Source organism: Salvelinus sp. IW2-2015, linkage group LG12, assembly GCF_002910315.2.
Source record: "Salvelinus sp. IW2-2015 linkage group LG12, ASM291031v2, whole genome shotgun sequence".
Classification (NCBI taxonomy): Eukaryota; Metazoa; Chordata; class Actinopteri; order Salmoniformes; family Salmonidae; genus Salvelinus; species Salvelinus sp. IW2-2015.
Genome location: NC_036852.1, coordinates 4,478,948 through 4,491,352, shown reverse-complemented (window position 1 = coordinate 4,491,352; position 12,405 = coordinate 4,478,948). Strand labels below are relative to the sequence as shown.

The following is a 12,405-nucleotide window of genomic DNA, read 5'->3' as shown; positions in this document are numbered from 1 at the left end:
CCTGAATTCTGATTGGCTGAAAGCTGTGGATTATCAGACCGTATACCACAGGTATGGCAAAACATTTATTTGTACTYCTGTAATTACATTGGTAACCKGTTTATAATAGCAACAAGACACCTCAGGAGGTTTGTGGTATARGGCCAATATACCACAGCTAAGGGCTGTATCCAGGCAATCCGCGTTGCATCGCGCTTAAGAACAGCCCTTAGCAGTGGTATATTGGCAAGCACACCCCTTCGTGCCTTATTGCTTAATGAGATAACACCCTTCAAATACACTAGGCCTATTGARCCTACCACATCCAATGTTATTACATGTACAGTATGTCACTTGTGATCAAATGTATGCTTTKATTTACAAGAGTATTCAAAAAATGTACCAAGACCATCATACATGTAGCTAGATTGTCTTTAGCGAGTGTTTTATGCCCAAACTATGTCTCTGAACGTGATGGTTGACAAACTTCATCACTCAAAGGCAATGATCTATGGCAATAATGTCATGAACAAATGTACACTGTGTAATGCTGTGTAATGGTTTGAATAACCTTGAGATAAGGATTCACTTTTGTGTGAAATGCACATGCTTACAGTATATTCAGAAATCTTTTCCAGTCTCTGCACTCTTTCGAAAGGTCTTCTGAGTCATTTGATTCTAATGCGATGTTGGCAAAGGGATTCTTATGTGCTCCTGTAAGCAGATAAAATGAAAATTCATGCATACTTTTATTCCAACATAAAACTTTCTAGCAATGTTGGGTAATGAATGTGTTCCTTAATTTGATCATTTCATATAATGTCAGCCTGAGACCAGGAGCCTAACTAATTATCTTTATATGCAGCAACCACAATTTATCACAAATAATTAATTTGCGAATTACCACAACGTTATCGTGGAAAGAAACACTTGCATAATGTGTTTATGATATGTGAAGACGTCTGTAACGTAATCCTCAGGGAAAGTTGACTTCTGCACGTGAATTGGTGTCAGCTTGGTCTCTACACATTCCTCTCCCCAACAAAGGTTTGGGGACTTGGTTTGTTAGACTGTCAGTTCTAAATGTGCATAGTGATGAAGTATGGAACAAAGCAGAGGGTTGATTAAGCTGAAGTTGTATTGTTAGTTAAGTCAAACTTAATAGCAGTAATCAGGGGCTGACGCAGGCTGAAATGGGCTACTTTTGTCTTGAAGGCTTGTCTGACGTCTTTGAGACAAAACAAGAATATTGTATTGCATTTACAAATTGCCACTTTGTCTGACAGCTCGTCTGTCATTATTTCGAGAGAAAGACGAGTAAATTAGAGCATTAAAGTTTTGATGGAAGTTTTAATGTGACTAGCAGTTCTCTTCCCCCTTTCATATATTCCCTCTCTACGCTTTAATTAGAACTTTTCGTAACACTTTACTTAACGGCGACAGGTATAACGCGTTATGCCACAGTTACAATGCAATGTAAGACTTGTCGTAAGCACTTATGAACTGACGGCCTACCGGGGAACAGTGGGTTAACTGGGTTAACTGCTTTGTTCGGGGCCAGAACGACAGATTTTTACCTTGTCAGCTCGGGGATTCGATGCAGCAACCTTTCGGTTACTGGCCCAACGCTCTAACCACTAGGCTACCTGCCGCCCCTACTCACCATTATGACAGCTCGTTGCAGTCTGTTGACAAATTTCAGCAAAGAACACATTATAAACCTAGTAAAGCTAGTAGTCAGTTAGCCACTGCTGCGGTCTTCGCCCTTAACTCGGACACAGCCAGCTTCAATACCGGGCCAATACCTGCCAGTCTGCAAGCGCGATATCAACCCAGAGCATATAGGACTGCTTTTTCTCTACCACACCACCGGATTCCTGACGCAAGCTCTGGACAATTACACCGTATTATCACAGCTAGCTAGCTGCAACCGAGTGGCTACTACTGGCTAACACCTCTGTCCCGAAGCAAGCACCAGTTAGCCTTGAGCTAGCCTCGAGCTAGGCCCATCTGCCGGCTAGCCGAAGAGGTCTACCAGCGAATTCTTGGCTACAATACCTCTTTTGCCAATTGGACTGGACCTTTTTTGCCGACACAGAAGCCCTGCCAATCCATCACAACTGGTCTAAATCAGCTACAAGCTAATTTAGCCATTTTTTGCCGCTGCTAGTAGCTTTTACCTTCTGCACAGACACCAGCCCTGTATTAGCCTGGATATTACTCACCAATTACCAGCATCGGACTGTCTCTCGACAACAACGCCGGATTCCTGCCGAATCCCTGAGCCACTACTTCTGATCCTCACAGCTAGCTTGCAGCTAGCGCAGTTAGCGCCACTGCCACGAAGCTAGCACCAGTTAGCAAAACACAATTCTACAATTCACAACCTCTCTTTCGCCATTCGGCTGGATTCTCTGGATTCTCTGTCGACACGACCACGTCTGAGCAGACCCCCTCCGTCTGAGCAGACCACCCCCCGGGCTACTAACTTTAAACGCCGCGTGCTAGCTTAGTGGAGGCCTCCCTGCTCCATCTACGGCTGCCCCTGGACACTATGATCACTTGGCTACATAGCTGATGCATGCTTACTGTCCATTAATTCACGGTACTCCATTCTGTTTATTTGTGTTTTATCTGTCGGCTCTGTGCTTTAACTCAGGATCTTGTGTGTAGTTAATCCGACCCTCTCTGCCTAGTCGTCGCCATTTTTACCTGTTGTTGCTGTGTTAGACTAGCACCCTGTTATTGCTGCTGTTATCTTACCTGTTGTTTTAGCTAGCTCTCCCAATCAAGACCTGCAATCACTTTTATGCCTTATTGTATGTCTCTCTCAAATATCAATATGCCTTGCATACTGTTTTCAGGCTAGTTTTCATTATCATTGTTTTGGTTTGCAATGGACCCTGTAGTTCCACTCTCCGTACCTCTGATACCCCCTTTGTCCCACCCCCCACACATGCCGGTGACCTCACCCATTGAGACCAGCATGTCCAGAGATACAACCTCTCTTATCATCACCCAGTGCCTGGGCTTGCCTCCGCTGTACCCGCGCCCCTCCATACCCCTGTCTGCACATTATGCCCAGAATCTATTCTACCACGCCCATAAATCTGCTCCTTTTATTCTTTGTCCCCAACGCTCTAGGCGACCAGTTTTGATAGCCTTTAGCCGCACCCTCATCCTACTACTCCTCTGTTCCTCGGGTGATGTGGAGGTAAACCCAGGCCCTGCATGTCCCCAGTCACCCTCATTTGTTGACTTCTGTGATCGAAAAAGCCTTGGCCTCATGCATGTCAACATCAGAAGCCTCCTCCCTAAGTTTGCCTTACTCACCGCTTTAGCACACTCTGCCAATCCTGATGTCCTTGCCGTGTCCGAATCCTGGCTTAGGAAGGCCACCAAAATTCTGAGATTTCCATACCCAACTATAACACTTTCCGTCAAGATAGAACTGCCAAAGGGGGAGGAGTTGCAATCTACTGCAGAGATAGCCTGCAAAGTTCTGTCATACTTTCCAGGTCTATGCCCAAACAGTTCGAACTTCTAATTTTAAAAATTAATCTCTCCAGAAATAAGTCTCTCACTGTTGCCGCCTGCTACCGACCCCCTCAGCTCCCAGCTGTGCCCTGGACACCATCTGTAATTGATCGCTCCCATCTAGCTTCAGAGTTTGTTCGTGTAGTGACCTAAACTGGGATATGCTTAACACCCCGGCAGTCCTACAATCCAAGCTTGATGCCCTCAATCTCACACAAATCATCAAGGAACCCACCAGGTACAACCCTAAATCCGTAAACATGCACCCTAATAGACATTATCCTGACCAACCTGCCCTCCAAATACACCTCTGCTGTCTTCAATCAAGATCTCAGCGATCACTGCCTCATTGCCGTATCCGCCACGGGTCCGCGGTCAAAACGACCACCCCTCATCACTGTCAAACGCTCCCTAAAACACTTCTGCGAGCAGGCCTTTCTAATCGACCTGGCCGGGTACCCTGGAAGGATATTGACCTCATCCCGTCAGTTGAGATGCCTGGTCATTCTTTAAATGTTACTTCCTCACCATATTAGACAAGCATGCTCCGTTCAAAAAATGCAGAACCAGAACAGATATAGCCCTTGGTTCACTCCAGACCTGACTGCCCTCGACCAGCACAAAAACATCCTGTGGCGAACTGCAATAGCATCGAAGAGCCCCCGCGATATGCAACTGTTCAGGGAAGTCAGGAACCAATACACGCAGTCAGTCAGGAAAGCAAAGGCCAGCTTTTTCAAGCAGAAATTCGCATCCTGTAGCTCTAACTCCAAAAAGTTCTGGGATACTGTAAAGTCCATGGAGAACAAGAGCACCTCCTCCCAGCTGCCCACTGCACTGAGGCTAGGTAACACGGTCACCACCGATAAATCCGTGATAATCGAAGACTCAACAAGCATTTCTCAATGGCTGGCCATGCCTTCCTCCTGGCGACTCCAACCTTGGCCAACAGCCCCGCCCCCCCGCTGCTACTCGCCCAAGCCTCCCAGCTTCTCCTTTACCCAAATCCAGATAGCAGATGTTCTGAAAGAGCTGGAAAACCTGGACCCATACAAATCAGCTGGGCTTGACAATCTGGACCCCCTATTTCTGAAACTGTCCGCCGCCATTGTCGCACCCCTATTACCAGCCTGTTCAACCTCTCCTTCGTATCATCTGAGATCCCCAAGGATTGGAAAGCTGCCGCGGTCATCCCCCTTCAAAGGGGGAGACACCCTGGACCCAAACTGTTACAGACCTATATCCATCCTGCCCTGCCTATCTAAGGTCTTCGAAAGCCAAGTCAACAAACAGATCACTGACCATCTCGAATCCCACCGTACCTTCTCCGCTGTGCAATCCGGTTTCCGAGCCGGTCACGGTGCACCTCAGCCACGCTCAAGTACTAAACGATATCATAACCGCCATCGATAAAAGACATTACTGTGCAGCCGTCTTCATCGACCTGGCCAAGGCTTTCCGCTCGTCAATCACCATATTCTTATCGGCAGACTCAGTAGCCTCGGTTTTTCTAATGACTCCTTGCCTGGTTCACCAACTACTTTGCAGACAGAGTTCAGTGTGTCAAATCGGAGGGCATGTTGTCCGGTCCTCTGGCAGTCTCTATGGGGTACCACAGGGTTCAATTCTCGGGCCGACTCTTTTCTCTGTATACATCAATGATGTTGCTCTTGCTGCGGGCGATTCCCTGATCCACCTCTACGCAGACGACACCATTCTATATACTTCCGGCCCTTCCTTGGACACTGTGCTATCTAACCTCCAAACGAGCTTCAATGCCATACAACACTCCTTCCGTGGCCTCCAACTGCTCTTAAACGCTAGTAAAACCAAATGCATGCTTTTCAACCGTTCGCTGCCTGCACCCGCACGCCGACTAGCATCACCACCCTGGACGGTTCCGACCTAGAATATGTGGACATCTATAAGTACCTAGGTGTCTGGCTAGACTGCAAACTCTCCTTCCAGACTCATATCAAACATCTCCAATCCAAAATCAAATCAAGAATCGGCTTTCTATTCCGCAACAAAGCCTCCTTCACTCACGCCGCCAAACTTACCCTAGTAAAACTGACTATCCTACCGATCCTCGACTTCGGCGATGTCATCTACAAAATAGCTTCCAACACTCTACTCAGCAAACTGGATGCAGTTTATCACAGTGCCATCGTTTTGTTACTAAAGCACCTTATACGACCCACCACTGCGACCTGTATGCCCTAGTCGGCTGGCCCTCGCTACATGTTCGTCGTCAGACCCACTGGCTCCAGGTCATCTACAAGGCTATGCTAGGTAAAGTGCCCCTTATCTCAGTTCACTGGTCACGATGGCTACACCCACCCGCAGCACGCCGCTCCAGCAGGTGTATCTCACTGATCATCCCTAAAGCTAAAACCTCATTTGGACGCCTTTCCTTCCAGTTCTCTGCTGCCTGCGACTGGAACGAATTGCAAAAATCTCTGAAGTTTGAGACTTTTATCTCCCTCAACAACTTTAAAAATCTGCTATCCGAGCAGCTAACCGATCGCTGCAGCTGTACATAGTCCATCTGTAAACTACCCACCCAATTTACCTACCTCACCCCCCATACTGCTTTTATTTATTTACTTTTCTGCTCTTTTGCACACCAGTATCTCTTCTTGCACATGATCATCTGATGATTTATCACTCCAGTGTTAATCTGCTAAATTGTAATTATTCATTTATGCCTACCTCATGCCTTTTGCACACATTGTATATAGATTCTCTTTTTTTCTACCATGTTATTGACTTGTTTATTGTTTACTCCATGTGTAACTCTGTGTTGTCTGTTCACACTGCTATGCTTTATCTTGGCCAGGTCGCAGTTGCAAATGAGAACTTGTTCTCAACTAGCCTACCTGGTTAAATAAAGGTGAAATAAAAAATAAAWWAAAAATAAAGACATTATAAGCATCCATATATGCTTATAACAAGTACAAATGCGTATGGATTCAGTGGAGCTTGAGTCACATCTCCAGGATCACCTTGGATTTGTTTGTGTCCAAAAGCCCAGTGTCTATTTCCTAGGAAGGAGTAGGGAGAAGTGGGAGTTGTTGAGTCCCTGCAAGGTGTTCATTCATCAGGCAGGGAGACGCAGGCTTTCTTACCACCTCCTGTGGTAAGACTAATGGCACGACAATATTTCCATGAAATCGAAACCCTCTTATTCATGTGCATTCTCTCGCCACCATATAAATCAAAGCATAGTTTTGTTGCAATTGTTCCATAGTTTGAGAGCATTATGTTCTATGTCGAGATGACATTCTCAAATGTTTTATTTTGTATAACGGCTCTACAAAGGTTCTAGGCACTTAGAGGACCACCTCGCAGTAATATGACCCACTCCAGTATTGATCAGGATAAAGTTCTGTTCAATTGCAAATAGCACTGAATTACAATATACTGTATGTCTCAAGAATTTCTCACTAAGCTAAGATCCTAAGGCTAATATTTTCAAATCACCACATTTTCTTGATGTGTAATTGTTATTCCTGTATATTTGTGAAAAAAGGTAGATTAGATATGGCTTTGTCTGATTTTCACAGATATTTGCTCTACGTACAAGAAAATGCACTGTGAAAGGGTGAGAGACATGGCATAGGCCAGACATAACATAAAACATACACACATTCATGAAAACAAAACAAAAATGACAGTTGAAGGACTTTCACCCCTCCCTTCCCCAGTTCTTGTGCTACCTCAGTTTGCTCCGAGACTTGGCTCAGTTTCACCAACAGTCTCACTACCACATATACCTTGACCTGCACTTCCTGTATAGCTTTCCACTATCCCTGACCGCTTCTCTCTCTCCTTCTTCAGGCATATTTTACCGCAAGTCCTGCGCCTCATCCGGGGCGTGCCTCATATCCTCGTCAGGCTACCAGCAGTTCTGCACTGGAAGGATCAACTCGGTGTGCATTTCCTGCTGTAACACACCGCTCTGCAATGGGCCCCGGAAGAAGAACCGCCCGGTCCCATCAGCCGCGACCTTTTCATTTTCCTCCCTTCTTTTGCTGCTGGTCTCCCTCACGCTGGTCTCCCTCGCTCTGACATAGACCTAGAGGCGTCCATTTGTCCCCTACTCTACCCGAAGATAACACTAGAGTATTATGACAGTACATATAGCCTACTGTGTACATAACACTACGTAGTGTATTGGCTACATCAGACTCTAGTGTCGTCTTTGGAGAAGAATCCTATACATAAGAGACTATCACAGGAGGTTGGTGGCACCTTAATTGGGTCGAACGGGCTCGTGGTAATGACTGGAGCAGAGTAAGTGGAATGGTATCAAAGAAATTGTTTCCAGGTGTTTGATGCCATTCCATCTGCTCCGTTCCTGCCATTATTATGAGCCGTCCTCCCCTCAGCAGCCTCCTGTGGACTCTACAGCTTCATCTTTGGATCGGATACTCAAGAGCTTAAGACTCTTTGGAAGGATCCCTTTTGTATAATCCTGGTGTTTTGAGTTTTTGAGAACTGAATGCTTGCCATTGCCTCCTTCTTCTTCGTTCATCGCTTGCCCTCCAATCACCCTTTGCTTACTCCGTAGGGTCCCTATTGGGGGCAGTGGGCACTGACCTCATCAACGTCGGTGTTCTCCTGTTTAAAGGAAGATTGAACGCGTCAGATCAATAGTCCCGATGATTAGGAGTCAGACGGGATCACAGTCAGTGAGTACTCAGCAGCCGTTTAGCTGTGTGAGAATTGTGTTAACTCATTATGGATCTGAGTGTAGAGATGGCACTATCAGCTGAGGACATTGAGCAGCGAGTTGTAGGGATTTTGGAGATATACTTAGATGTCTGCATCATTTGCTACTGGTACAAGTTCTTGTTACAGTAAGTACTAAATGCTGGATCTCATGTCTTATATCATTTGTAAGTACAGATGTATGATCTTAATTTGGCCAGTTTCGCACAGCAGGAAAATATTCCTAKAGCAACAAATCCTACAGAAATGTAAATTATTGTGTAGATTATAATTAATGGACATTTTTGTAGGGGTTGATAACTTTTTTTGATAGGGCAAACCAAGTCCAACATTTTAAAGTGGAAATTACAACTTTAGAAGCCTTTAAAAACCTTGAATACACTACAAGTTTGCTTTCCCTACTGTGCAGGAAATTCCCTGCAAAAACAGGTTGATCAAATTAAGATCCTACATCTGTATATACCCAATTAATTTCTTGGACTTCAAATATTGCTGAAAGACASAAGGGATTTGTTCTTAAACTTATCCATTTAGACGTTATATAAATCAACATATTCAATTACCTGTTATTAGCAGTAGTCATTTACAGTATGATAACAATCTGTATCAACATCCAGTTTCAACTTCAAAAACTTTTTGAGGTGTCATTCTTCAAGTAGGGAGGCAGGTAGCCTAGTGGTTAAGGACATTTCATTGCAGGGATGCATATTATAAAATGTTCTGTATAGACATGAGATATGTGGCTGTCAATGCGGGAAGGTCGGATACAAGTATTGGTTATTGTAGCTACCTGCTTAAACTGTGTAGAGGTGCTTTTRAGTGTAGTTGCTCATCTGCCACTATTTATGATGTTAGTATCATGCTCATTCAGCAACGTATGTCCTTTGCAACACATTGACTCACGGAAGTGGAAACAATTGCAAAACGATCAGCGATCTGGAACGCTCACCCCGTACGGCGTGTTGTGGAATGGATCACTTAGCTATAGGTGGAGGGTCATAGTTGATGGATACACATACTCAACAATGCATCATGTACAAATACTGCTCGTACTGTTATGTCTTAGTGAAATCATATTCTCTCTCTTTCGATGGATGTTTCCTGTCTGATGGATTGCCACTCGAAAATACCAGAGAGAGCACAAACACAACTACAATATTTCGGATTGTATAACATGATCCACATAAAACATTGGAGTGAGTGACTGGTCAAAATGTTTCTATTGACCCCTAAAACTGACGCCACCTCCATGATAATTAGAGTTTATATGACTACTGAATGTTGACGCGACAATGTGGAGTTAATTTGGGAGGGAATTGTACATACAAAAGAGTAAAGGACAACAGTTGCATGAGGAAATACACGAGGGGGTGTTTATTTATGTTGGCTAGTGTTTCTTRCTTGGTTCTTGTGCCATGGGCTTTTGCCAGTCATACTCAGTATTAGCTTAACAGTAGCTTTACAGTCATCTACTTTGTCTGTCTTTTCAGCTGGGTCTATTGTCAATTGATTGTTTATTTATTCTTCTGAAAAGGCCGCACAGAGACAGAAGGGAAGACCATTATTTTTAAAATGCAGCATTTATGAAATGTCAATAGATTTCAGAAACAAATATAATAACTTACTCTCATTTTGATTTGATTTGATTTATTAATTGGCCATTACAATTATTGAAATGGGATAATGTATGAAGTATGTCATAATGCATCTTTCAAATGAAAAGATAGTGATTAAATGAAACGATAGTGATACAGCTTATTTTCTCCTGATTTGATGTTTATCTTGAACGTGTAAGGCATTGAACTAACAGGTAGACATGTTTAACAGAATTGTGGTATTATGGGTAATTTTTTTGATGGTCAACCTTAATTGGTCTTCTGTGAAGAGTGATTGTATATTCTGCCCATGTGAAATGCAAATAAAGAGTCGTGACAAAAAAAACAGTGCTTCTGAAACAGCAGCCTCACCACTCTGTTTTCAATTGACCTAAATATGTAATAGACAAATACAATATGTATAATAAGATTTTTAATGACCTCATGAGTCTTAAAATGCCAACCTCTTTTTTGGGGGAGTTAAGGCTTGTCTGTAAGTGAGACATGGGCCTTGTTAAGTCAACCTCACACTGCGAGAGAGAGATGGAGGAAGGGAGCGAGGGAGAGAGGGATGCCCGACACAGCCGTGCCCCACGTTTAAATGAGAGACCCAGGGTGACGGAGGCTGTGAAATATCATGTCTCGGAGCCGAGCTTGAAATTTCAGTGACCTCCAGCGGCTAGGGTTTTTCTTATTATTCACCACCAGATACGTACTATAGTCCTTGTTCAACTGATTCCACCGTCTGGAAAATGGATATCACAGGGAGATATCCCTGCATTTCATATTTCTGTAACTTCCACACAGTTAGATATAGGCTAGGGCAGAATGGAAAACATTGAAGTGGTTTCATCGATTAACGTTGACATCTTAGTGGACAAAGCACCCACCCACGCACCTGTTTCATTATAATTCTGCCGCTCCCAATTTCCAATGTTGTAATTCCATTATTACAGACTGTACTAATGCAATAGACCTTCATTTCAGATTTTTTTCTCAAAGTTTTGCATTATTAGGTTTCTCTAATTACAACTACTGTATAATTGTGTTGGAATATGACAACCCATTCGTGACCACTATTAACCATGTCTTCAGAACATTGTCACTGTTTCGCTGTCTAGCCTTGTACAAACTAGTAAGACCATTGTACTGTCTTTCCATTTAATTATAATATTTCATTTAATTTGTAAAGCACATTTCTCAATCCGAAGATTGTACATTTTACTCCACAGTAGGTGAGGGACTAAATTAACTGTGCCGTATAATGCTACTTTCTGCCGTCCACTTTGCGTACCACACTATCATACACTTTACATTGTCACCACCTTCAATTATCATGCTACGAAAAGCAATAAGGAGTTCGGTGCAGAGACCAATTATAACCAAGCTGCTTCTTGCCATTCAATCACCCATAAACGGGGAAGTACACGTTTCGGTGCAGTCAGTGATGAACAAGCAGGTGCTAACAAGCACAACGATCATTTGCTTCAGGCAGGAAAGACGGTAGAGGAGGGTGCAGTGCGTGGGTTTCTCTATGGTATAACAAACTATTGATTAGACCTTTGACGGTGATACAGCTCAAATCCGTGTGTTAGAGAGATCAGCTGTGTCAGGGTCGTKCKCTGCCTTCTTGGTGTGTGCGGTGACAAACAACCCAGTGCTGTCYTAATGTAGGCAGTGAACAAGTCTCACACTCTTTCCTTTACATAGCACTGTTTTGCCATTTAGAGGCAACACAGACGGACGTGGCTCTAAGCAATGGAGTGATATGCTATCAGATGTCTTCAAATATACCTTGATGGAGCATTTCAACACATTGCAAGTGTGACATATGTTTCAAATTGAGCCTTTAGCTTTCTCCCACTATGCATCTGTCTGGGGAGAGAGGACCAGACTGGGTCTTCATATAAAAGAGGAGAATGAAGTATAGATGACAAATATTATAACAAGGCTGGTGGAAAATGTCAGCGGAATAAGTATCTTTGGTCAACAGTCAGCAGATAGTCTGATGTGTCCTKTGCGAGCATGATTGGGCTTCTCCTGGAGTTATCAATATCTCGGTGTTTCTAATATCATATACAAAAGCCCAGAATGCCCACTTTAGAGATAGTCACCGCTGGTTTTCATTGTGACCTGATAAAGGCTGGCAAAGAAAATAAGAGATTAGAATTTAAAGCCCAWGAACAAAAACACCTAGAGAGTGGTTTGAATACAAAGCGGCCATGATTGAAAACCTCCTCTCAAATGCTACTCTACACTGTTTCTCACAATGCGTCTTGCTGCTTATTTCAAGCGTCTTGGAGGGGAATGCAATTACACTAGAACACATTGAAGATGTGATTGTTATGGCTTCTCAACAAATAAACTTTCAGGCAAATAGTTTTYGGTGTTAAAACCTATTAAGGASCCGRYCCTTTTTTTCAATTTTCGCCTAAAATGACATACCCAAATCTAACTGCCTGTAGCTCAGGACCTGATGCAAGGATATGCATATTCTTGATACCATTTGAAAGGAAACACTGAAGTTTGTGGAAAGGTGAAATTAATGTAGGAGAACATA

General features: G+C 43.6%; 1 protein-coding gene across 2 annotated transcripts in view; it reads left to right on the top strand.

The window, feature by feature from the left end:
* LOC111971131 (ly6/PLAUR domain-containing protein 1-like) overlaps positions 1-12,405 on the top strand; it is a 32,248-nt gene that overhangs the window by 4,384 nt on the left and 15,459 nt on the right. The window contains exon 3 of one of the 2 annotated variants that reach the window (XR_011480667.1): positions 7,357-8,378. Coding sequence is in view for 1 of the 2 variants with exons in the window: in XM_023997924.2 (XP_023853692.1) it covers positions 7,357-7,592 (236 nt within the window). In the remaining variant the exon portion in view is untranslated. Of the gene's footprint in view, positions 1-7,356; positions 10,246-12,405 lie in introns of those variants that run through there. The other variant, XM_023997924.2, reaches the window with a different exon arrangement.